At 35.7% G+C, this 25,321-nt stretch overlaps 3 protein-coding genes across 4 annotated transcripts; 1 reads left to right on the top strand and 2 right to left on the bottom strand.

Moving 5' to 3' along the window:
- Positions 1 to 89: 89 nt before the first annotated feature.
- LOC110848706 (casein kinase I) lies at positions 90 to 11,434 on the bottom strand. Its single transcript, XM_022095983.2, has 17 exons — positions 11,190 to 11,434; positions 10,263 to 10,731; positions 6,194 to 6,303; positions 6,004 to 6,114; positions 5,855 to 5,923; positions 5,696 to 5,775; positions 5,572 to 5,615; positions 5,454 to 5,506; positions 5,295 to 5,364; positions 5,164 to 5,225; positions 5,010 to 5,083; positions 4,775 to 4,862; positions 3,068 to 3,149; positions 2,921 to 2,996; positions 2,494 to 2,833; positions 2,321 to 2,415; positions 90 to 2,218 (listed from the first exon to the last, which is right to left on the bottom strand). Exons 3-17 carry the CDS (start codon positions 6,267 to 6,269, stop codon positions 2,090 to 2,092), a joined length of 1,449 nt encoding a protein of 482 aa, XP_021951675.1. The 5' UTR covers positions 6,270 to 6,303; positions 10,263 to 10,731; positions 11,190 to 11,434; the 3' UTR covers positions 90 to 2,089.
- Positions 11,435 to 12,060: 626 nt separating this feature from the next.
- On the top strand, positions 12,061 to 17,448 carry LOC110848705 (leukocyte receptor cluster member 8 homolog). The gene is made up of 15 exons (XM_022095982.2): positions 12,061 to 12,883; positions 12,997 to 13,054; positions 13,155 to 13,793; positions 13,889 to 13,917; positions 14,002 to 14,145; positions 14,242 to 14,550; positions 14,623 to 14,730; positions 14,843 to 14,952; positions 15,048 to 15,225; positions 15,503 to 15,539; positions 15,618 to 15,822; positions 15,899 to 16,027; positions 16,102 to 16,309; positions 16,508 to 16,542; positions 16,626 to 17,448. Exons 1-15 carry the CDS (start codon positions 12,750 to 12,752, stop codon positions 16,778 to 16,780), a joined length of 2,478 nt encoding a protein of 825 aa, XP_021951674.1. The 5' UTR covers positions 12,061 to 12,749; the 3' UTR covers positions 16,781 to 17,448.
- A 52-nt stretch (positions 17,449 to 17,500) lies between these two features.
- Positions 17,501 to 25,034, bottom strand: LOC110848623 (lethal(2) giant larvae protein). 2 transcript variants are annotated; one of them, XM_022095878.2, is made up of 26 exons: positions 24,468 to 25,023; positions 23,540 to 23,668; positions 23,366 to 23,463; positions 23,205 to 23,289; positions 23,108 to 23,135; positions 22,906 to 22,975; positions 22,684 to 22,827; positions 22,480 to 22,615; positions 22,128 to 22,413; positions 21,262 to 22,052; positions 21,058 to 21,192; positions 20,959 to 20,983; positions 20,846 to 20,890; positions 20,700 to 20,777; positions 20,548 to 20,608; positions 20,280 to 20,473; positions 20,070 to 20,201; positions 19,879 to 19,980; positions 19,755 to 19,783; positions 19,482 to 19,666; positions 19,350 to 19,383; positions 19,216 to 19,264; positions 18,880 to 19,153; positions 18,683 to 18,777; positions 18,570 to 18,602; positions 17,501 to 18,482 (listed from the first exon to the last, which is right to left on the bottom strand). In XM_022095878.2, the coding sequence occupies exons 2-26, from the start codon at positions 23,621 to 23,623 to the stop codon at positions 18,340 to 18,342; spliced, it is 3,336 nt and encodes a 1,111-aa protein (XP_021951570.1). In that variant the 5' UTR covers positions 23,624 to 23,668; positions 24,468 to 25,023; the 3' UTR covers positions 17,501 to 18,339. The 2 variants fall into 2 exon arrangements, with proteins under 2 accessions (XP_021951570.1, XP_021951569.1); XM_022095877.2 differs by having other exon boundaries at positions 22,128 to 22,615; positions 24,468 to 25,034.
- Between the last annotated feature and the right edge of the window lie 287 nt (positions 25,035 to 25,321).

The following is a 25,321-nucleotide window of genomic DNA, read 5'->3' as shown; positions in this document are numbered from 1 at the left end:
TATTCGCCAGAAACCTAAAAACAGGGTGACAGGAATTACATGCATTTCTATGTTTTACGCAAAAAAAAGTAATTAAGGACAATCACAAGTCAGTCAGTTATCTTCATAGTTTATTTCCTTTATGCGAAACATTCAAGTCGTTCTAAAGAGAAATCATCAAAGTAAACCAAGAGCATGGATAATTTGAAATTTTGAACATGTAATGTGACGTGTGTTGTCATCATCATCAAATACTTTGATATAGGACACGAAAGTAAAATAATTAGACAAATCCAGTCGATCATTAAAGAAGCTAAATCGAATCAAGTAAGGCCCACAGCATATAAGATGATGATAACACCAGGGTGTTGAAATAATTACACTTTCTTATTATTCAAGTTATTCACACAACCTTTGTTCATTGTCCACATATTATCCGTCCACTAAATATTGTTGATTACGTCATAATAATAAGTCTGGCACTGCAGACGATTAATCAATTAACCTAAATCTTACTAGAATAACTTGAATATTAACACAACTCGACAAAATCATTACATAGAAAACTAACACAAAGATAAAAATGCAACTGACTAATACAATTTAACTTATTATTAAATTATCCTAGTGATTGAATGGGAGATAGTCAACAAAAATGCGATGATTTACAATAATTGGATGAGTGGATAATAACATTTTCATATGTGGGGAAGAGAGTTAGACGTTTAAGGAGCCAGTACCACAATAGGATTTATTAAATCTACTTAATAATGGGAGAAATAATTCCTGATAATTTGTTTGTATTGGTCGAAATCTCCTTTAGGTCAAGATTTGCATGACATCGACAAATTAAGTCAACTATTTGGTTTACAGAGTAATAGGCATTGGACAATTGAGTTTTTTAAGCCATGAATGATAATAGGCAAGAAATTTCTCCGCAAAATCACAATTTAGAAATTGACAATCGACTCCAAGTAACTAAACGTACAAGTTAAGATGATGATTACTTTATACCACAGAAAAAACGCAACGCGACACTAATCGTTGTCCAATTTTATTTAGTATTCAAGGAAAGCTGGCTCAGTCAGTTACAAGTGTGATTCAGTACACACACGACTAAAACATTACTTATTACATTTCTGCGCAAACTGTTGTGGAGTGGTCAAACTCTTTAGTTACAGTTAACTTTCATCAACATTCAATCAGATTACCTTAAAAAATCTAATTCAACCAAGAATCTGATAAACGAAACCGAGTGGTAGTACATATTTGAATGCAATCAATCTGATTTAAACTCATCATCCTTGTCACATTAAGCAGTGCTTCATATCAGTTAACCTTTTCCTATGTGATTCATTATCAGTGCAGTGTGTTTCAAGCAAGTTTGGCCTCACAAACAAAGTCTTTATCACCATATACCAGAAACAGTAGGTACATCTGATTCCGGACTATTTCCAAGTTTCGTCTTATTCTTCTAATAACGAAAACGAATGTTTGATACCATTATCTCGTCATAACTCAACTTGCTTTCCTCAGTCCTTCCTACCACACCCGACAAAACGCCCAATAATATTAATTAATATTAATGCCCGCTTGGAAGGTATTCAGAAAAATTTGAACATTTTTGGCATTTGGCAGAAATACCCAACTTACTTATTACAAAATGTAGTTTGATGAATTACTTGACACGGGGTAGTTTTGGTATTTTTAAATTGCAAAAATGTGAGATGGATTTCACCGTCGGTCATAATAGAGATTTCAAAAAATTATTTACCCTCCTCCTAGTACTAGTATTACCCATTAATTTTAACGATATTTGACTATCGGAATATATCATAATAATATTCTAAATACTTAAACAAATGATGATACGAGTACGAACTATATATACCTGGACCTACATGAAACCTATCAGGAAGTCTACTGTCACTTACTAGTGGATAATAACAATGTTATAGGTACTGCGCTTTACACAATACGTACATAAAGTAATTTGTAGTAGCAGGTCGGTATATATTTTACGGCTGCACATATTAATTAATTTCTAGGTTTCACTCAGTTTAAGAAAGTGCGAGGGAGTCGTTATATATTTAATATAATTAGAAAAGATTTATACAAGTCCAGACGATCGAGCACTAGCGACTGGAGGTGGTCGACTCAAGTCCATTGTTGCAGGGTTATTGATGCCGTTTACTTGAGGTCCCCCATTTTGTCCCAAAACCTGACGACTTTGAAGGCGCTGAAACATGAAAAGAGATATATTTAGTCTTAAGGTTCTCAACTGCTAATTAGTAATATTTTGGTCTGATTATTATTGTAAAGTATAATATTATGCAACTACCAAACTTCCACGACGTCCTTGTTGATTAGCTTGATCCATTTCGCCCCCGCCGCCGCCACCACCACCACCGCCTTGTCGACTTCCTCTTGGTGATGCTTAACAGATTGAAATAAAACAATGCATATAAATTTAGGCGAGATGTGGGAAAATTGTGGATCTATTTTATTAATTACCTGTGGAATTATTAGTTGCAGCGTTTGTTTGTTGCGAGTTGGACGGAGGTTGCATTGATGAGGATGCAACGACGAGATTACTTCCACTACCGGAAGGAGTGATGGTATGGTCCCCAGAACGGTGTTGTTTGAGAGCGTTCATTCTCTCGGGGGCATTGGCTCTTTGAGAAGGGTTGGGAACTGTGATTGGACCACCTTGGCCACTTTGGTCAAGTGTCACCATGGGTTGGTTTAACAAAAATTGCAAGGAGGGACCAGCAGCAGCTCCAGCACCAGGCGCCCCGCCACGAGCACTATGCCTTCGTTCCCGTTGATCTTCACCTTCTCCTCGAGATCCTCCCTATAAATTAACAAAATGTACATAATTTTTAATTCAAAGTACAATTCAGTACGCTTGGTAATTTTATTAATTAATTTAGAGGCTTACGAATTTGAGCATGTTCCAATCAAATACGTAATCATATGTGAAACCTTGTCGATGGAATAAATTACGGAAAAGTTGTCTGCGGATCCAACGAATTAAAAGCGTGTTAATAATTATTTGTCTCAAAAAAGTAATGTAATTTAATTTTACCTGAGGTAGCCATAATCTGGTTTTTCCTCAAAGCGTAATGCTCGACAGTAATTTAAATATGTTGTAAACTCTGTTGGATAGCCTAAAAAATAAAACACATTACTATTAATTTTGCATGAACCCGGGCAATGACCTTTGGCTCATATCTTTTTTCTCTTTCCTTTTCATTAGCACCTCATTCTGACAACTGCATTCACAGGTTTTAGCCCGAGATACCATAATAATCTCGTTAGTGTAAATATTATTGCTTCCTTTTAGATTTCCAATTTTAGATTTCCAATAAAATTAACTAAGCTTAGAAAATGGATAGGGCCAGGAGGACAAGTCTGGTTGAGAAATTCAATAAGAAGGAAGAACATCGTAGTGAAACTGAAAGGAGTTGGGTATTTGTTTGTAACGGTGGTGGAAACAGTGGTTGTGGGAAAAAGAGTGGTGACTATTGCACTAATAATAAGGCCTATTTCAAAACCCATATTTCCAAATTCCATCAATCAAATTCTGCAGCTCTGAAAGAAGAAGGGTTAGCAGAGAAATTCAACAAATCAGAAGAAGAACGAGATGAAATTGAGAGGGGATGGATATACGTGTGCAAGGATTGTTCATACATGGGGGATGATAGAAGAAATTTTCAAAACCACATCACCACACAACATAGCAGATCTGATGAGCAGTAAGTTTAACTAATAAATACTATATGTTAGTTCATTTTCTACTCAACTGTCGCCTAATTTGTGCATGATGATGGATGTTTTTAGGAAACAAAAGGTATATACACGTCAACGACATCGTGAACATGATCGGCGTGCAACAATCAGCGTCACATCACATGCCTCATTGAAAAAAGCGGAGAAAGCACCTCTACTAGAAATAGAGCCAGAATCCTCCCAAAATGACAAGGAGTCGGACTCCTATATAGAGTTTCAATCCTACAGCAATGGAGAACGTTGAGGAGGAACAGTTTATCCCATACCACGGCACAGTGTATGTGGCATATTTTCCTGAAGGGAAAGTAGACAAGGGTCCAATGGCTACATACGAATTTGAAGGTTTTTTACTCAAAATGGATAAACCGTTGGGAAGGACTGATGAGATACCGTTCCGGTTCTACTTCTATTTTGGGACGTCTTTCAACAAAACCTGCATACATCTCAAACAGAATGATCGAACTGATGCCCAATCACGTCTTGTAGAGTTAATGAATGAGGGAGCTGTCTGTTATCGAAAGGTAAATACATAAAAATCTCATATTTTAAAAACAGTCAAAACTAATGTTATGCATTTTTCTAGGACTTTGCATTCGAAGGGGGTACTACAGTAGAAAATAGGGAGAACGCTTTCTATTGGCAGCACTTCTGGAAGGTTAGGAGAAAGTCAAATCCATTTGTACTAACCAAATTAAACCGTTTTGTATTCTGTATTATTGCAGATAGTGGGGCAAATGAAAACACGAGTAAAGCCAGATCAGTACACCGTGGGCATTGAAATTCTTAATCATGGACTACGAAGGAAAGTAGGCTTCACGAGGAAGATTTCTGAAGCAGATTTCCAGAAAGCAAGAAGATTTGCTACACAGAATCGGACTTTCTTCCCCCTTCCCCATTATCTGCTGCCCGAAGGACAGAATCCCGGGTTCAAAAAATATGAACTTTAAATAATTAATGAAATGAAGTCGTTTTTTAATTAATGATAGCCTTTAAAGTAACTTACCTTTACAAAGCTCTTCAACAGGGGTGGACATTTTCTTTTCACTGATTCTTTCATATTTTTGTCGCTTTGTGGCTGCTTTTAATCCTTGCTGTTATTGGGATAAAAAGCTTAATATTAACCAAACCTTGTTACAACTTTGTAGAGGATCATTTAGATAACTTGAGTTTCAAAGATTAGTATTTATGGACTAAATTGACCCCGCATGATTGAAAGACAAAATAAATCAAGGACTCACCCAGGGAAGAGATCCACGATTAAAATACATCAGCACGTAGCCCAAGGACTCTAGGTCATCTCGTCTGCTTTGTTCTGTGATGGGTCAAGATAAAACATTTAATCATCAACATCATAATCATATACAGGCAGATTAAAATAATTTCTTTAATTACCTTTCCCAAGATGAGTGTTAATTGAAGCGTATCTCGCCGTTCCAGTTAAATTTTTGTTTTCCCTGCGTGGAATAGGAATGCATTATATCTTGACCTTTCAGAAACATTGAGAATATATACTAAAGACATACCTGTACGGAATATGCTGATGGGTTCGATGGTCCCTATATTTTTTGGCAAGTCCAAAGTCGATAATATACACTACAAGCATGAAGTTTTAAAAATGAGTATCCAAAGTCGATAACTTTCATTGCGGTTGTTTGCACTAATGTTATGATAACAACACTTACCTAGGTTTCCTTTCTTCCCCAATCCCATTAAAAAATTATCTGGCTTGACGTCCCTGAAACATTGGATTATTTTATTATAGACTAAAAAGTACATTTTATTAGTTATTTATATGCTTACCTGTGTATGAAACTTCGCATATGAATTGACTCTATCCGACTTATCTGTTAAAACAACGGAAAAAAATCAGTCACACACATTTAAATATCGATGTGATGGATGACAAATTAATCAAACACATTACCAATTGGTCGGCTAAGAGAAGAACGGTTTTAAGTGAAAATCTTCTATTACAAAAGGTAAAAAGATCTTCTAAGGAAGGTCCTGAAAGAAATAGATAGAAATCTGAATTTTAATGCCAGTTCTAGTTTGAATAAATAATATATTGTACGAATATACTTACCCAATAGCTCCATTACCATCACATTGTAATCGCCCTCGGTACCGCACCACTTTATCAACGGTATTCCAACTAATAGGCACAAACATTGGAACATCAAGTCGATGATAAATCAACAAAATCAATACAATACTCAAAAAAAGGTCACATACCTCCTCCCTGCATTAGTTTGTAAAATCGGGATTCAATATGCAGTTGGGGATGCTTAGTTTTGATGCATTCCAATTTAATAGCCACCTCCTCTCCCGTCGTGATATTTGTTCCTATAAAAGTTTAAAGGATATTGAGTGAGTAAATATATATGACGAAATATTAATAATCAATCAGCAACAATGGGCTTACCCAGGTAAATGTCCCCAAAGGATCCGCTCCCAATCTTCCTCCCCAGTCGATACTTGTTCCGAACTCTCAACTCCATTGTCGCAGTCTGCTTTATCCGAACAAGATTCTTCCTGTGGAATAAAAATATATATAAACTTTAGACGCGCATATTTGTAATGAAGGATTCAAAATGAATCTAAATTGTACTAAATAACATGAGTAACTGCTTATTTAGCATTTAGACTGATTTTATGAAAAGTTCTTGGAAAAAATTCTTGCTCATTTACTGCTAAGTAAACTCTACAGATCACTAGTAGTTCTAATAATTAATAATTGTTTACTCTACGCACCTTACCTAACAAATCATAGATAGTAGAAATATATACATGTACGTGCAAATGAGACAGTTAAATTGGCATGTTTCTTATTGTAACTATACACACTGGGAAGGGCTTTTAGTCAACAAACTTTTTTGCGAGATGTTTTATTCGAATTCCAAATAAACATAAATGTAAATATAAAACAAGTAGTTGGAACTAACAATAAACAATTAATTAGAAAGTTAAGTAATCCGAGACACAAAGGACAAAATAGATTTTCGGCTAATAAGGACCTAACAATAATTTGGCTGGACAAATCATTTATGGAAATATATCAGAATACATATATGCCACGCCACATGAAAATCATATCGCATCATTCATATATCACATTGTCATTTATGTACGCTTTGCATAGTGCACAACAAGGTCAACCTAACACAATGCAAAGTAATAATTCCTCATTCGTATCGTAAGTAATGAATTCAACGGCGAATAAGGACTTCCTCCAAAATTCCAATGTAAATAAACAGATTTTCTCGAGTCAATATATATTTATATGAATCCGTTTTAACTCGTGTTCAGAAAGGCCAAAGTACTTCAAAGTAGTGAGGAAAAAAGATTCACATCGCAGAGTGTCCATTATCATCCAACAATCCAATCCAACAATCATCCAACTCGTCTGCGACATGAAACAACCTTCGAACTTGTTAAAGTTGAGCAAACCTTACATGGCTACAAGTCGACTTGAAGTCGGGACGGATTATAATGGTCAAAAAAAGTTTTATAAGTTTAACGATACATATTTGGTGCTTGTACAACATAGTTGTGTTCTTGTTGTACTCGTCTCATTCTCTTATGGACTATCTATTAGAGGAAATCTATAATCTAATCTGTCAGCATTTGCCAGGAGGAAATGGTCAAGTGTTGCATTATTATATGTTATGACCCGTTTTACCTATACCTCCTTTACTATGTCTGCCTGTATTTGACTTGATAAAGTTCACTAAAAGGTTGACTTTTAACCTCGTCCCCTATGCAATAACAATGTTACCTCGCAAAATGTGCTTTGATATTTGCAATGCATTATTCAAGTACAGCAAAAAGAACACCAGAGCAAGTAAATATGCAAGCAGAACTTGCAAATCACCGTCGTAAAAGAATCTTTGTAATTAATTTGAGATAAAAAAATAAGAGTAAATGTCACGCTGTTGGAGTTCAGCATATTATTTGTCTCCCGAGTCTCTTTCTTTCTTCAGTTGAATTGAGTCATAAATTTTGACCCAGACAAATTTCCCATGGGACATTTCCTATTGTTGCTAAAGACCATCGTAAGCCAGGCAATGATAAAATAGGAAGTTTTGACTACGATGAGACACGTAAAAACGTGATGTATAATTTATTTTGAAATTCAGACTGGCTTAAATAACGCACAAACATTTGCCAAAATTAAATGACGAGTTCTAATTAAGCCATGTGTTATGTCTAGCTGGCAGTTATCTATGATATGACATTTAGAATACACTCCGATCATTCGCACAACAAATTGGATACCGGATTTATTTCATGATAACGAAAGCCAATAATAATACTCTGCCCTAAGAAGGACAGACACCACCTCCACGTTCTTATACGTTGAATATTTACATGCATTTTAAAAGAGATTTCGTTTAGGTGTTGAACCATTGCGTGGTGGTTTGCGTGGATATGGTCTTATGAGTTTCGGTTCAACTGTCGTCGTCGTCGTCGTCTTTTTTAGGTTCTAAGTATATAACCGTGTTACATACATATACATCTTTGTACCATCTCCTTTTATTTACAGACAACGGTGATGTTGTTATTCACATATATCCAACCAACCAACAACCCACACGAAGAGTGAAATCTTTCCAAACCAAAGAACTGTTGGTACTTGACTTGAGACAGACTTCTGTGAGAGAGTGACAGAGTATGTACACAATGAAGACGATGATGAGATCCTATCTTAGGACGATCCTTAGCGTAAATAGTCATAGTAGTTTAAATGCATTTTTAACTCCAAGGAGAAGATTGAACAATTAACTGTATTTTGTAAACCAACTTGTTGGCTCGCTTTGCATTGGTGTAATGAAACATGAAACACGAGCCGTATTTGTTTGGATGAGCGAAACGAATGATCGTGAAATACGCACATTTCTTTCTTTCGCAATTATGCTTCGGCGTGAGAGTGAAATTTAGAAAAAAAATTGTACATCTTTCCAGTTCTAACAAACAACGATATTACAAATTGATTTACTTGAGAATAAGAAGATTGAATAAAAAGTAAATTAATATATGTTAATATTTCTTGACATGTTTCAAAAAATATTTAAGCAGCTCGAAACCAATGATTTGTTTGTTTTCGCCCAGTTTACAATCGGAAATTGGCTATATTTGCGACTTATTATGAGTCACGACAAAGCAGGATTCGTCTATCTAAATAGCGTGCAAAGTTATTCGTTTATTTATCCTTCGTTCTTCACGCACTCTGACTCCTCTTTTTTTGAGCCTTAGATATGAAACACAATTGTTAATTCTTATTATTCTACGTTTTGGCCCGTCGTCCTGTTGTGGTTTAAATTTTTACAGGTTTAATACCTGACTGCATAAATAATTGGCTGCTTCAGAGCTCAGCCATAAATATAAATTAACCTGTTGCGTTCTGTGTTCTGTGTGCATCCCATGAAATGCATTTCAATGACGAGCATTAGCAAAGTCAAAGGAAAAGCGTAATAAAAATTGCATATTAGCTACGGTAAGTAAATGAGCGTTTTTTTTTCAATTCTGCTGCAGTGGGTAACGGCATATCAAGTATTTTAACAGTTTATCATCACACTAAATTATATTACTATCAAGATTTACGTTAAATAGTTAAATGGCGAAAACACAAACATTAAACAGAGATCGATCTGCGTTAATGTCGTCTTATTGCATTTATAAAATGGAGCTCGTCGTAATAATACATAAACTAAAGTCAGTCGAGTCAGATCGACTTGTTTAGTAGTTGTGAAGAGAGAAAATTAATCTAATATGCGCTGCAAGTTTTGTGCTGTATGAATTTACCATATTTACATATTTACTTATTCAACTTCTTGGTACGCAATTCATATCGTGCACTGAGGAGAAGTATGCAAATAAATACAAGCCAGTTAACTACTACTCATAGGCATATACTGCTGCTATACATTAGTCGAGTTGCTTGCAAATTCTGGTATTAACAAAACTCGACATAAATATATAAATACTCGTGCATTACACCATTTGACATTATGGTTGCTTAACTCGATTCCGCAATTATTTCACACAAGTTCTGCGTCTGCTACGTCTTTCTTTATTGTACCTGCTTTGCTTTAAAATTTTGCTTCATGTTTTCTTGCGTTTTGAGTTGGTAAATAAAGCAATCAATAGAAAAATGCAGTGTATACTGCAGATGGTGTTGTTAACAATTGATAATGAGACTAAATAAAAACATCCACAAAAACACTGCTACTGACTGCTCAGTCAAGGTTGCATTATTAGTACTGATTGCTTAATTAAACTGAATGAATAGCAAGTCATTATAAAAGTAATTTTCAATTTTTGTACGATTCGTTAATAAATCTTATAGTTACGTAATTAGTATACGACCTACGTATTTGTCACGCCATTTAATGCTATATGCCACTCTGCTATGAATTTCCAGCGTCACTTCATTACAAAAATAATTCTGATCATTATTTACTTTAAATGAGCATTAGTAACAAAGAACATACCCGAGAACCGTAAAGATATATCACAAGATTACTGAAGGAAGATAAGCTGTTTAGAGGGTTGAGCTGGCGTATTGGTTTGATGGTCTTTAAATCTTAATCAGAAATTCTTCAACGCCGAACCACCCACGTTCCCCACCGCCCTCAATCTTCCACTCACTTCACACTGATTTGATTAACAACCGATATCAGTCACTTATAACCACATTTTGATGTTGCACACTTTAATAAACTTTAATTTCACTGTAAGACGTACGGGACGGGGAAAATAGCACGGATTTTATTTTTATGAAGTGCTGAATGAATAGTTAGGTAAAAACATGATGCAACGAGTAAAAGTCATTTTCTGAGAATTAATTGTGATCCCAGCAGGATGAAGGACGAATTTGATAAACTGATTCCGAACCACGGATGTGATGTAACTTTAATTGTCCTTGTCCAGCTAATCAGTCAGTGCAGCTTCAATTTTAATCTGAAACCAGCAACGCAGGATTCATTAATATTTTTCCTCTATCATAATAAAAATTCATCCACCATCGTTCTATCATTCGCAATCGCAACGTTCATTTACAAATGACCTTTATGCATTATTTTACTAATAGTTTAGTTAGTTTTAAGGAAAATGTTAAATAATTGTGCATTTTTTCGTGTAATATTATTAACACGAACAAATGCATCAATCTCCCATATTTTTCTGTACACTACTAAATTTTAATTTCTGCAAGTTCTCCTCACCGTTACAAAAACTCTGCTTTTGTCAGAAATTAGTCAGAATCAGAAATCTATAGAAGACTAAAAAAGTCCCTTTAAATTTCTTTACGCTTAGCTTCCCCCTGTTCTCAGTCAAGTCAAAACCACGACGGAGTATAAACACATTCGCAAGAAAATTTAAATTCCGAAAAATTCTGCTCCCACAATATTACCACTCACCTCTAGTTTGTAATTTGGAAATTTTGAAGATCACTTGCTCCAACCCCTTTTGAAGCCTGGTTCGCTGCTGCTGCTGCTGGAAGAAGTGCTTGAGCCCTTGAGGGATTTGTTGTAGTTTCGTTCTTGTCTTGGAGGAATTCAGAATTTGTTGGCTGGTGGCTCACAAAGAGAAATTGGAGAGAGAGATGATGATGATGAGATGTGGAAAGAAGTTGTTGAATTGTTATGTTGGTTGGTTTTGGTAGGAAGCAGGCTGGGCTCTCAACACACAAGCACAATGTACGAGAAGAAATTCCACACGCTCAACATCACCGCTCCATCTCCACTGGCAAAAGTGCAACCAAACGTTATAAAACAAATATTTTTAAAACGTTTTAAAATTGCATATGATAAGCCACCCCCACAAAATAAATGTCGAGAATGTTATGCTGACTGGCCTATATTCAGTATTTGTATTGATTGACCAGGTTAAAATTCCAAGACGAGGTCATGTTTCTGATTTGTATAATTTATCATGCCTCGACGCCATAAAATGATTTTAGAGTTAGAAAATCTTTTTTTTCAGGTTTCAACTTTCTCCATCATTTCTGAGTTAAAGTCGTTTTAAAGGGTTGGATAAGGAAAGCTTTATACATATTTTCATATTCATCATCAGAAGAGGAAGAATGCTTACAAATGAAACGAATTTGGGTCGTATAATACGAAAGACAGCGAAGAAAGTTTGATAGCATGCTTTCACCCGAGTTTTAGACTGCATGTGGAGAAATGGTGAGATTTTAGCATGTTTTTAGCCCATACAAATAAAAGCAACCACTCACAAAGTATAGTATAGTGAAAGTTATAGATCACATGAGCCACACTTGCCACACTCGAATCGAGTAACAGCTACACACGAAATCACATTCAAGAAAGAGTAGAAAGACAAGAATGAACTTGTCTGTTATATACGTTCTTCTCACGTATTAATTAATTGCGAATTAAATTAATGACAAGTGTTAAATTTGCGTAAATGAAATTACTTTGAAAGTAATAACTAATCTTTGAGTCTTGAGTAAAAAGTGATACGTAAAATATAAAAGACAACGCCTGTTTACTCAGCCATTCACAAATCACAATTTTTGGAACGAGGACAAATGAAGGAAAAGATTTCTCGGGTCAAGATTTAATGTCAAATTAACAAAATAAGTGTGCCCTATTCTCAATTATTGTCTTCAAATTAGAATATAGGGAAATTATTAATATTTTTTTCGGAATCGCTAATAAATAGGTTAAAAAGTTGGTTTAAAAAATTATTAATTCGTCATTTGTAAAGTCCTTTTAGCATAAATAATTTAGCTTTTCATTGTTTTAAAGGGTTATCTCTATACACGCAGAAGGGTTTTAGGTGTTCAAGTTAGACAGGATCTGACAGGATTTGTAAGGCAAAAGAAGTAGCGTAGACAACGTTTATTGAGGAAAAGTGAGTCTGGAACGCGTCCGAACTTGGTTTTGTTGAAGCAACGAAATAAAACCAATGCGAAGGTAGGGAAAGTAAAGATTTAGTATTTTCACCATCTCACCATGTCGGACGACCAAGACGCCATTAATAAGGCGGCAGAAGTCGCAAAACAGTTAGCACTCTCAACAAATAGCGCTGCAAAACCAGCCTCTCAAAATCCGTGGCAGCAATTTTCCGCTTTTCCTGGATTTCCTTCGTAAGTTGAATTAATTTAATTTAGGAAGAAGCACGTACGTTATACGTTAATTGAATAAGCAGTTTTTTGTAATTTTGTGAGTCAGAGTACACAATAATGTTTAATTTTTGCAGTCATCTACCTCCTCCAGGTTATGCTGGCTATCCCCAGATGTACGGTTACGGCGATTTTGTAAGTATAACATCAAATTTTTCTTGGCCGATGAAGCTTTTAATTAATGTGTAATGTGTAATGTTTCCTAACAATTTGGTATTATTCATATTTCAAACAGGGAATGCAAGGAATGAATTTTTCTAATCCTGCCTCTCAACCTCCGTCAGCTATTCCTCAAATGAACCTTCCACAGCCACCAGATTCGACATACCCGAACCAACCTCCTCCTCCCCCACCAAAAGATTCAGGTACTTTATCATCAAATTATTCGCCATACGGTGGTGGTGGACAACCTTCGGCTTATCAACAGTGGATACAATCTCGACAGCAAAAAATTGGGCCACAGGTTCAAGATCAAGTACAACAGCAATTGCCTTCTCAAATTCCTGGAGGTGCAGGTCCTAAACCAATTCGATTTCAACTTCAGCCTAAACGTGGGGGAGGGAAGAATAGTAGTAATAAGTTCAACGCAATGAGCAATAACAATCGTAGCCAAATGGGAGGATTTAATAATAGTAATAGTAACAATGTAAATAGTAAAAGTAATGGGTACGACGAAGACTTTGGGAATCCTAACTTCATGCCGTTAGGAGGAGGAAATATTAGACAGGGTGAGGCCATGAGTCAACAGCAGAGTTGGAATGGATATTCTGCTATTGACAAACGGTCCGCCCTTCTCCCCACTCCTGCAGATTCAAAACAAAAGAATTCCAATCCGATGCATACTCTCACACAGCAGCAGATCAACAATGCTATGGTTAGTGAACTTGAACTCCACTACACTATGTATTTTACTATTATAATCAATCAGAAGTGCATATTTATTTAACTGTATCTATTTTATTATTTAAGGATCCAAGCGATTGGCCTAAAAGCCTTCAGTAAGTTGTCGATATTTCTATGATGCTCCATAAAGTTTAACGGTTTTGTGGAGCCAGTATTCAAAACTTATATTTTGCTTCCAGGGATTTTGTGTATAGCTGCTACGCACTTTGTGCCAACGACATGGATAAAGACAGGGTTGACATCATTTTGAAGGGTAAAGTAATCCGGGCAGCCTCTGAAGGCATACTTCAGTCAAAAGATTGGTCCAAGGAACCACTTCCAGAGTAAGTTAATTAAAGTTAAGTACCAGTATTTATGTGCTATTTTATGTTACTTCGGCTCACATGTTTGTGTACATTGGGTTGTTGTTATTTTTGCAGGATTAATGAAAAATCATTGCCATTTGCTCCGCTTTCTGGGCCAATCAAAGGTAAAGTTACTCAAGTTTCTGGTAATCCAATCATCCGTCTGGACGAGCTACCGATGAGCAGTAGTGAGCGAGGCCGTCGTGGCCGAGGGGGAAGAGGAGGTGGGAAACGAGGAAAAGATACTGGGAGAGGTCGTGGACGTGGAAATAGAAATTTTAGGTCTAGGTCATCATCGTCTTCCAGGTCACGATCCCGCTCCGGATCAAATTCTTCCAATTCTTCAAGATCTTCCAGCAGACGAGATAAAAAACGCAGGCGCAGGTTGATTTATAACAATGTTTAATATTTTGCATTGATTAATCCGAATCCATAATGTATATTACATTTTAACAGGTCTTCCGAATCTCCTGAATATTTTGGTTCAAAGAAAGGTAGTAAAAACAACGTTAGAAACAACAAAAATAACAAAAAGAAACAACAAAAAGGCAAGAAAGATAACAGGTGCGTGCATCATTCTTATTAGAATATACTGTTAGATAGTTACCACTTAATGTCGAGGGGTAATTTTGTCAATTTTTTCAAAGTCTAACCAAACAATGTAATTATTTCGCAGTGGAAAACCTGTTCACATGTACAGCCAAGGAGGGATTATGCAGATGGATATTGAAAGTGGGTCTTCTTCGAAGTTGTTAAATGCCCGAGCCGCTCGCTTTGCAAAAGACAGTAAGCACTACCTTATCAATCATAATATGATTAACATAAAAAATCGTGATAGATACCGTATCTGTATCTAATAATAATTCATGATTAATTTACAGGTCCCACTTCTAGTTCGGGGAAACAAGTAAAGAAAGGAAAACCTTCCATGAGGAGCAGACTCGGAGGATTTGATGTTCCCAGATCTGTTACAGCAGTTCCATGGGCAGTTGACGCCAACCCATCTTCATATGATAATTCTTCGTCTTGGGCCAATGCAGCAGCTGTCATTGGAACATGGTAAAATTACAAAATTAATCACTCCATCCAAATTGTACAGATATGAGTCATTACCTCTCATAACTATTTATTCATTTATCAACGCATATATGATGATAAACTAAAGCAAACAAAACTCTTTAAATAGAATGAAATTTTATATTAGAATTGGATAAGTTTATATTAATATAGGATAACATAAGACAGACAGAGAGAGATCAATGTTTAGGTTTACTTTCATGGAAAGAAATTTGTGAAACACAGGTGATTGACCTTGCTATTTTCTTATGTATTTCAGTACAGATCTGGAGAAACGATATCTACGATTAACCTCTGTAAGTATAATATCTGAACAAAAAATAATTTACCCTCTTAGTTAGAAACATATTTCTAATATTGCATAATCTGTTTAGGCTCCTGATGCTTCCACAATTCGTCCAACTCATGTGCTGAAAAAGAGCTTGGAAATGGTGAAAAGAAAATGGAAAGAAAACTCTGATTATTTCTATGCTTGCGACCAATTAAAATCTATTCGTCAAGATCTCACCGTTCAACGTATTCGCAATGAATTTACAGTCAATGTTTATGAAACCCATGCTCGGATAGCCTTAGAGAAAGGTGAGGAATTTGATTGTTAATTTTGGTAAGGGTTTTTTTTAAGTTAGCGAGTTTATCTTTATTCTTACTCTTTCAGGTGACCATGAAGAGTTTAATCAATGTCAGTCACAACTTGTTCAGCTTTACCAGAAAATTCCTTCAACCTTTAAAGTAGAGTTCACTGCGTATAGAATTTTGTATTACATATTTACTGCAAATACATTAGGTAATTGAAAATTATTTCCACCTTTTTTTATATAAATTGGAAACTGATTTAATTCTATTTTTGTCCTGACTCAGATATCGGAACAGTGATGTCTAAATTGACCGATGAGGAAAAGAAAGATGTATCAATCCAACATGCATTGTCAGTAAGGTCAGCGTGGGCCATCAAAAATTATCCAAAGTTTTTTAAATTGCATTCTGAGTCGCCAAAAATGGCTGGTTATCTTATTGACTGGTTCGTCAATCGAGAAAGAAAATGTGCCCTGAAATGTCTACTGAAATCGTAAGATTTATTATTGGTGCTTCGGAATTTAATTTAGCATGCATCTCATTAAATCTTGATCAATATATGGGTCGAATACTAATAATTTTATCTTTCAGCCTATTATGTCTAAATGTTTTATGTCACCTACTGATGACATAAATCATTGACACTGGTTTGAATAATTTGATGTATTAACTTAATTCTTGTTATGCACAGATATCGACCCAACATACCAACAGCTTTCGTTAGAGGTATGTATTTAGGGTCTTTTCGTTTTAATCAAGTAATTACGACGTAGAAACGTAGAATTAATTTATTAATTTACAACTTTCAGAACAACTAGCCGTCACTTTAGAATCGGATTGGAATGCATTTTTAACAGCTACTTCACTGGAGAATGCTATTGTATATACTGACTCTCCAATGAATACCAAAATAAATGCAAAAGACTCGTACCCCCTGGTTATGGCTGCTGCTCCCCCGAAGTAGACAAACTTATTGACCTTATAATCCCCCCGTTGTCAAATCGAATTGAAATCCAAAAAGCCAGGAAACGTAATCAAATTATTTGAGAGAACCCTTTCAACTTTCAACAACAAGTCAAATTTTTCGACAACCAGTAACCAATTACTCACTTTTGCAACCCCTCTCTCCCACCTCCTCAATTTTGCGGAATCCGTACATTTGAAGTTGTCGTTTTGCGTTTACCGTTCTCCATAGAATGAATGAGATGATGATGTGTTATTATTGCACTGCGGGCACAAATCGAAAATATATCGCATCCGCTCATGTGATAGGTTCTTCATCTTATGGTCGTCATAATAATCCATCTTCTTTACAAATTCTCAAGTTCCAGATGGTGCACATTCTCTTCATCGTCGTCGTCTGACCTCCAAAATTGTTGATATTTTTGAGCAAAACAACCACCGAGTGATGTGACTTTAGAGATCATCGTCTCCTTCTCTATTCCATTAATCAACAATATTAACGTTATGATTATTATTATATTATATTATATTACACTATATTATATTATAAAACTACCTCGTTGTGACGCATGTTTCGGTTGAGTAGACATGTACTCATTATGCCTCGTTTTTTGTAATTTCAACGAAATTACGTAATAAAGCGATTAGAGTTTTTTCAGAACAAAAATACTTTTTGCGACTAATATTTTATGCTGGAATAATTCATCAAAAACTTGTAAAATTATCAGTATGTCATTACAAGAAATTGTTTTTATTTTTCATTTTTATTTGTTAAGTGCATTTTATAGCATGAAATTTTGCAAAATATGTATGAAAAACATCAGTCATATAAGATCAATTTGAACATCAATCAATCACAATTAATTAAAAACATGGAGTAACTAATTATTAATTCAGCCATGTGTGATGAAATGAAATGAAAAATTTTTTGCAGATTGATTTTTTTAGAAGGCACATATTTTTCTAAAAGATCAGAGTCATCATTGTCGATACGATTATTAACATACGTATATATAATATATATGTATATAGAGAGATGTGATGAGGGTACGCACAAATGGTACCACTGATAACAATTACAAATCAGCACAAATCCTAGTCTACTAGAATATATATAATTCATTAAAAATTGGCGTCAACTAGCAAAGAAGCTAAATAGCTACCGCAAACATTATCTAATTAATTGGAAATGCAATTCGATAAAATATCCCAAAACCGCTCGTAACAAGTTTAATAACTAAAATTAACAAGTAAATGCCTGTTCAATAAGTACTAATACATACATAACATTGCATTGCCAACAACTAGCTGTGTTACCGACGGGATTACCATATAGCACGAAATGAGAATTAAGTACGAGCTACAACTTATTATTTCAACTAAACCTAATAGCTAACGTGTGAGGCAGCCATCAATCTTTCCAGTCCAGAGAAATGTTTAGACAAGGCAATATAGCAACGGTCAGAAGCATTTGTTTTAGTAATTCTAATAATACAGTAAGAATTGGTGGTCGATTACAATATCAACGTCCACTGAGATAAAATCTAAGTTGCGACAATCTCAAAGGGCCGATTCCCGAGGAGGAGCAAAATTGTTGCTATTTTCTTCATTCTCTTCTTCTGCCAAAGGGGCACGTACTACGGTGGTTTCTGAGGAGGCTGTCGTGGATGTGGAGGCTGCTGCGTTGTTACTTGCACTCGTATCTAAATATAATTTGCATATTACAATTTGTTATTTTGATTATAAAATTATTAATTTGAACTAGCTTAACAGAAGTTAATAGAAATTACTTTGGACGGAATTTACTACTGTTGTAGTCGTGACTGTAACAGAGAACGTTGTATATTTACAGGTCATAATACTTGTAGCAAACAAAAGCAAACAAATTTTACTTATTTATTACCGGTGGTGACACTACGAATCTGACTCTTAACTCCATCAGCAGTTGACGACGTAGAAAGCAACGTACCACCGTCGATAAGACGTTCTTCAACAACCCTATAATGGAAAGAATTAAAAACACAACTGTATAATTTACTTTGTCCCTCTTGCTAATTCTCAACTTGCGACGATAATTAGTTTGACTATTTGTTGGCATACGTTGTGCTGGTCACAGCAGGAGGAAGCGGTGAACTGTTTGTGTGATCCCGTACACTATCTATCGTAATATCTCCGGCTTCAGAAGTATCATCAACCTGCATGCTCGACGTATTCGATGTAGAGGGTGAAATTGGCGAAAGCACAACATGGTTTGACTCTGATTTTGAAGTTGTCGTTTCTTCCACATGCCCATTAATGGAACAACGAGGAAAAACGGCTCCACTTGTAGATATGCTTATTCTTTGCAGCTCGCTCGAACTTATTTGATATACGGCTGAAAAATAGATCTTAACTCAGCACTGGGATGTATGGGTAACGAGAATGTAATATGATTACCTTCGCCAAATTCGTTGAAAGTAAAACTTGAAATTCCAGTGATATCTTCCTGAAATGGGAAAAAATTATGTAACGCAAGAACTGTACAAGCCATAAAATGTGTGTCAAGCAAGCATTTGAAAGTTATTTGTTACCCGTTTTAGACACTGATGGAATACAATTTGTTTTCTGGAAATACATTGAGGAAGAATAAGTGAGAATGACAATATGATGGGACCTGGTTTTTGGATTGGTGTTCAATAGTTGAATAATATCAAATAACGGACCTGAGGTCTGGGACACTAATAACGTATAAATCTCCTTGATTGGTGATGCAACTCAAACACTTTTCGGAATATGAAGGATCTGCCGAGGACGTAAATGTTTGCACCCGAATTACTCGTAATCTAGACCCCTCCTGTGCTGTTAATTTCATTTTTCCAAAAGGTCGTAGTGCGGGCAAAGTAAACATCTGCAAAATAATATGATACCATCGATTTTAGTAACGAATTGAACATAAGAATCTCAATCTGTATAGACATTTATAAAGATTAAAGTACCTTCACTTGTTCTTCACTCGATAAAGCCACTGAAAAAATAATGTAACGTTATTTACCACTGTTTAGCGAGGTACGAAACAACTATGATAGCTCAATTTGATGTATACATATATTATATACATACCTTTGTGAGGACCAAGATGATCATGTTGAGGAGAAAATCCTTCAATTGCTCCTTGATTACAATCTAAGATTATAACTGACAAAACTGGGGCCCTGTGTTTCACTGAAAAATTTATCATGATAATATGCTTCAGTATCACATTAAATAAATTTTTGCATGCTGCTACTATTGATTGTTTTTTTCATAATTACGTTGAATTTCTTTGGCAATCTGACATCCCACGTCCTCCTTCGATCTCCGCTCGCCACCAGGGATATTAATTGTAAACACGTAAACGGTACCAGCATTCGTGCCCACCCATAAAGTTGGAGTCGTTGTTTGCACTGCGAAAAACATAATTTTATTGCAATCCAATCCAAATAGATATCCTGAGAATTATCCATGTAAGAGTTAATACTTACAGCTAACAATGTAAGTTTTCGCAAATGTGACACATCGGACCATTGAGGTCATAGATTCATCTCGAGCTTCAATTGCCCTCTCCACAGACTTTGATGGTGGTTCGTTCGATTGGATTGCAGACATTGAAGGGCTTTTCACCGGACTTGTAGGCAGGCGCTGAGATCGGCCTTTCCTCAATCTGCGAAAAGACTCGCTGCGCAAAGAGTGTTGTTGCAAATTTAATACTTTCTTGATAAAATAAAAGTAATAGAAGATGGTTTTACTAACCGAAGAGATTTTTTGATAGATTTTCGCCTAGAAATTGGAGTATCTCCAGCAGCCATTATATCTACACAAGAGCATATATATTTAATCGGGGTTTTAACGAAATTCATTTATTTAATTTTGGACTACATTTAAAATGTGCATGTTAAAATTACCATTGGGGTTTAAAGTAGATCTGGTAATGACGACCTTTCTTCTAAAAAAATCGTAAAGTAAAACTCCGTGCGCAGTACCTAGTAGTAGATAAGTTGAAAATTAGTCATATGAATAATTAACTAGCCATAGTTATAATAACCAGTACCAATAGCTGTAACGCCGGTAGGAGCATCCAGAGCAAGTGCAGTCACTGAAAGTATCGTGCGGAATTTTAAAAATAGTTTATAAAAAGCTGAATATTTCTCATTAAATACTTACCTGCTGCTGGAGGCTGAATTTGAACCTGACCAAAATAAATGTATTATTACGTTAATATGAATGATAATGCATCAACTACTTGGATGCAAATGAACTTACTAGTGCACCCACAACAAAGGTTTCTTCGCCCTCTCTGTTGCCAATATTTGGATTATTCTTTGGTTTAAAATCGAGTGGCCCGTGTCCCTTCCATGCAAACCCATCCTTGTCGGCCACCAAATTACATGTTGTAATCTGCATGCGAAAACAAAATTCATCTTATTAATATCGTTATATAGGGCGAGTATGTCAAATTTTAACTACCTCGAGTTTAGACGGTTCTTCCAAGATGCCTCGCTTGAGTGAATTGACGACCACGACTTGTCCTGCAGTGCCACCAACGACAAGAACACCAGTTGTCGGGCAGAATCCTATTTTCTTTACCGCGAGTCTTGGATCATCTGAGTATGGATCGAAAACTCCGACTTTTCTAAATGGTGGCCACTCATCGTCTTCATCATCTTTGGTATTACTCGAATCAAGAATTGGACCATCCAAGTCATCCATGTTACTGCTGAATAAGACGGAAGAACTGAATTTTGTCAATAATGTCAAACAAATGTCCGTGTAGTCCCAAAATCGAACAGATCCATCTTCATGGCCAGTGATGAGCAGAGATTTTCCTCGAGGTTTCTTACTTGCAGTGGTAGCACCCTTTGACGATGAATTAGCCTCAGCGGGTCGGGGAACTAATTTGCCACCGGTTAAGGGCCATGGTTTCTTTGAATGCTCTCCACGTATTCCAATCTTTTTCAAAACGTTGTATACTTGATCGCTAACGTTATCGATATGTTGAAAGCATGTAACGGCGGAGGGATGAATGGAATTTAAGTATGGCAGCGGGTACATGGAAGGCCAGTTTTCAGAAGTTAAGTCAATCATAACTAATTCTTCCTCAGCAAGAATGGCAAGTGCTATAGGCTGAGAATGCATCTCTTCTTCCTCATCTTCGCCATTTTCTACTGCTCGTTCGACTTGATTTGGAGACTGAATTAATACAAAATCGATGACTTTGGAAGAAAGATCAAAGGTTACATGAGGTCCATCAGAAGATGCTGCAATTAAAATTATTTTATATAAAAAATAGATTTATGTACTAACAGCTTTAAAGTTGTTTATCCTTCAGATACCTTCGGATTTAATGGTGACTGTGAAATGGTCACCATACGCTGCCCTAGGCATTCCACCACTAAAAACGCACATACTTTCTCCATCTGCATCGTTCCAGAATCTCATCCTTCCGATTCTCTTACAAGGAAATGGACCATAAGGTGTGGTAGCGTCCTTTTTTGGTTTATTTCCATTTTCAATGTCCCAGATAACGTAGGAACCATCATTATGAGATGAAACAAACAAGGACTCATTCCCATCCTCATACCAGCATACATTTTCTAATTGTTGGGTCGATACATAGTTCTGAAAGCCGTACAATTTGTTATTGTTAGATATTTGTGTACCTCGGATGATCATTTTAGATCTTACCCGTATGTTTTTCTGTGTAACAAGATCCCACAAGACGATTAGCCCTCGCTCATATCCAATAATTAGCTTTCCCTCTGACTGGACTTCCAAGATTGACTCGACTGCTCCCGGATTGACCTTGTAATTTTCAGGACCACTAGAAATAGAGTAAAGACAATATTTGTTTCAAAAAATTCTTTCAATGATTCAAAACAATTCACTTACTTTTGAAGAACGACATCCAAGTATATAATTTTATCTCCGACTTCAAATTTCTCGATATCAAGAGTGTATATATTTCCACCTTCTGTTCCTATATAAGCTTGTTTTCCATCAGATTTTACAACTAGCGTGGAAATCTTCTTTAATCTGATAAGTCAAAGTATAGTTTAAGTTTAAACCCTAATTCGAGTACACATGTTTAAAATATTCAGGTTTACAACTTACTTTCCTTCCAAAGAATAACTTTTTACCAATTCAAAGTGAGAATTTCGGAACCTCCAAAGATGTAAGGAATCTAGTTAAACATAATATATAAAATTAATATATATAAATTAAAAAGCGACGAAGGAGGGCAAGGACCACAAATCGAGGAAAGTCAGGAAGATGGGAATAATTTCAAGCTTCAGTTAAGTGAACTTTTGCTTACTGTTATCACACAGCGTTATAAGTTTGGCCTGCAAAAAATTTCAACATTACTCAAAAGGTTACTCATAAAAATATCAATCCTTCAATTTGAAACTTACAGTTTTAGGAACAAATGCAATTCGGATCACTGCTGAGTCATCTGATGGATGTTGACCTGAAAATTCTACACCTGGCTGTCCAACTCTGAATATGGTACATATAAATAGACAAATTAAACTAAAGGGTTTCATTTCAGTCGATTTAATAAATGAATACTTACACAATCAAATATCCCGATTTGTTGCCAATCGCTAATAATCCAAGGTCTGCATCATAAGCCAGGGCCGTAGGTTTTGAAGGAAATCCATGTGTAACAGTCTGCATGATAAAAATATATTGGTGTCAAATTATTATAATCAACTTACTTTAATTACTAGAATTATATTAGAATTACCTTTCTATATGCATAAAGTTCCTTTTGAATTTTAATCCTTTCAGCCGAAAGATGAGTTCCTTTCCCCCGAATAAACTTCAACATTTTAATTGGTTTGCTTTATATTATCAGCACTCAAGACACGACCACCTGCAATTGTGAATTATGAGTCACAATGAATAATTTTCTCAGCAAATTCTCAACAAAATTTCTCAATGTCAATCCAGCTGTAGCAACTAGTAATAACGTCAAACGTGCAGAAACTGACTGATGCCAATAAACAATATTTTTTATACTCTATTCAACTCCATTTATTGAAAGGGACCATTAAGTTTTTATGTCTGGGTATGCTCAAATTATTCCTATTTTTTATAGCTTACTCTTAATATGTAGTACATATTATGTACCAGTTTAAATTCACGTCAAACCACGTCAAACCCTCAGGTTTCACAACTCACTGGCATTGCAGTTTAATAGTATTTTGTACTTTAAAAAAAATTGAACCAGCGAGTAGTTAACAGAACCTTTTTCTCTGCAAATTACTCCAGCATCACGCACAAGAAGAACTTAAAAACTCACCAAATTTTAATCTGTTTCGTTTCTTGTTAAAAATGTTAAATATTTAACATTACAACAACCCTGCTTTCCAGCCACAAAATAAACTGGTCAAACTGTTGTACACCACCACACCAACAGAGATATGTTATTGATTGACTGATATTGATAACAACTTCCTCCCGGTTCCGTTTCAGTCACCCTCGCTCTCTCGCCCTAATTCACCCGTAGAGAAACAACAAACAGAACAATACTAATGTACAAACGAATGAATGTAATATTATGACGATGGTTCCACAACCAACCAACCAAGTATGGAATGTAAATAAATGATCCGGTTGGAAATATGAATCCACCCACACCAACGAACGCACTATCACTCAAGTATACTCACCTATTGTTGTAAAATCCAGCAAAATTCTCGATTAATGTAATGTAAAAGTGTAGAAACTTGTAAACAACAGACATTAGAAAATAGACCACACTACACACTTTTTAGCGTAATGGGTGATGTCGATATAAAAAGATGAGATCACGACAGATGCCTACTAAATGAAATGCTGCTGTGTTGTGTTGAATTTGACACCACCGAAGCTTTTGGTTATTCAAATTGTGCATTTGTTATTCATTCCATTTACACCATTACTCACTCACCACCACCAAACCAAAAACTATCATCTCCAACACTGCTGCTTCTCAGGTGAATGTATTCTTCTTCCTACAGACAGAATCAACACGGTTACAAAACACGAGCGCCACGGCGGTGAAGAGACCCAAACAAAAGCAATTCTTCGGCTGAGAACCTCTCACTTTCGACGATGCAGATTTGTACACGAAATATAATACCCACCAACCAACGACATTTCATTATTTGCGGGGGACGTTGGGGATGGTGTTTTGTAGCAGAAGAGTCTGAATATGGACTGAACGAACCATGAAGTTATTGCGTGGTAATGATGGTAGTAAACGCTAAACGCTTTTCTTTCAGAAACGGAAGTACTCTGCAAAGCAGATGGTCATTTTATGGCGGAGGAAGTAGAAAACAGGCGCCTCTGGAATTTGCATACAATCAAATTTATTGTAAATGCATGAAAAATTATATTTAACATTTTCAATCAAATTTCAGAAAATTCTAGCATTTTGTAAATTATGAGGAGTAATTTTTATCCATTTGCGACACACTGAAAGTAAAAGTGTAAAAGGGGGTTGATTGATACGAACGAATGTGAAAAAATAGATTTTTTTTAC

This window comes from Folsomia candida, unplaced genomic scaffold (genome assembly GCF_002217175.1).
Source record: "Folsomia candida strain VU population unplaced genomic scaffold, ASM221717v1 Fcan01_Sc004, whole genome shotgun sequence".
NCBI lineage: Eukaryota > Metazoa > Arthropoda > Collembola > Entomobryomorpha > Isotomidae > Folsomia > Folsomia candida.
Note: the sequence above shows the minus strand (reverse complement) of the source record. Positions and strands in the feature narration are given on the sequence as shown.

Coding starts and splice junctions, on each gene's coding strand:
- LOC110848706 (XM_022095983.2), bottom strand. CDS start 6,269: ATGGAGTTGAGAGTTCGGAACAAGTATCGACTGGGGAGGAAGATTGGG. Junction 5,616..5,695: donor TTCTCTTAGCCGACCAATTG/GTAATGTGTTTG, acceptor TTGTTTTAACAG/ATAAGTCGGATAGAGTCAAT. Junction 4,863..5,009: donor ATCGTGGATCTCTTCCCTGG/GTGAGTCCTTGA, acceptor TCCCAATAACAG/CAAGGATTAAAAGCAGCCAC.
- LOC110848705 (XM_022095982.2), top strand. CDS start 12,750: ATGTCGGACGACCAAGACGCCATTAATAAGGCGGCAGAAGTCGCAAAA. Junction 14,731..14,842: donor AAAGGCAAGAAAGATAACAG/GTGCGTGCATCA, acceptor ATTATTTCGCAG/TGGAAAACCTGTTCACATGT. Junction 15,823..15,898: donor TCGGATAGCCTTAGAGAAAG/GTGAGGAATTTG, acceptor TTACTCTTTCAG/GTGACCATGAAGAGTTTAAT.
- LOC110848623 (XM_022095877.2), bottom strand. CDS start 23,623: ATGTTGAAGTTTATTCGGGGGAAAGGAACTCATCTTTCGGCTGAAAGG. Junction 23,136..23,204: donor TTGCATTTGTTCCTAAAACT/GTAAGTTTCAAA, acceptor AATTTTTTGCAG/GCCAAACTTATAACGCTGTG. Junction 19,154..19,215: donor TTTCAACGAATTTGGCGAAG/GTAATCATATTA, acceptor TCTATTTTTCAG/CCGTATATCAAATAAGTTCG.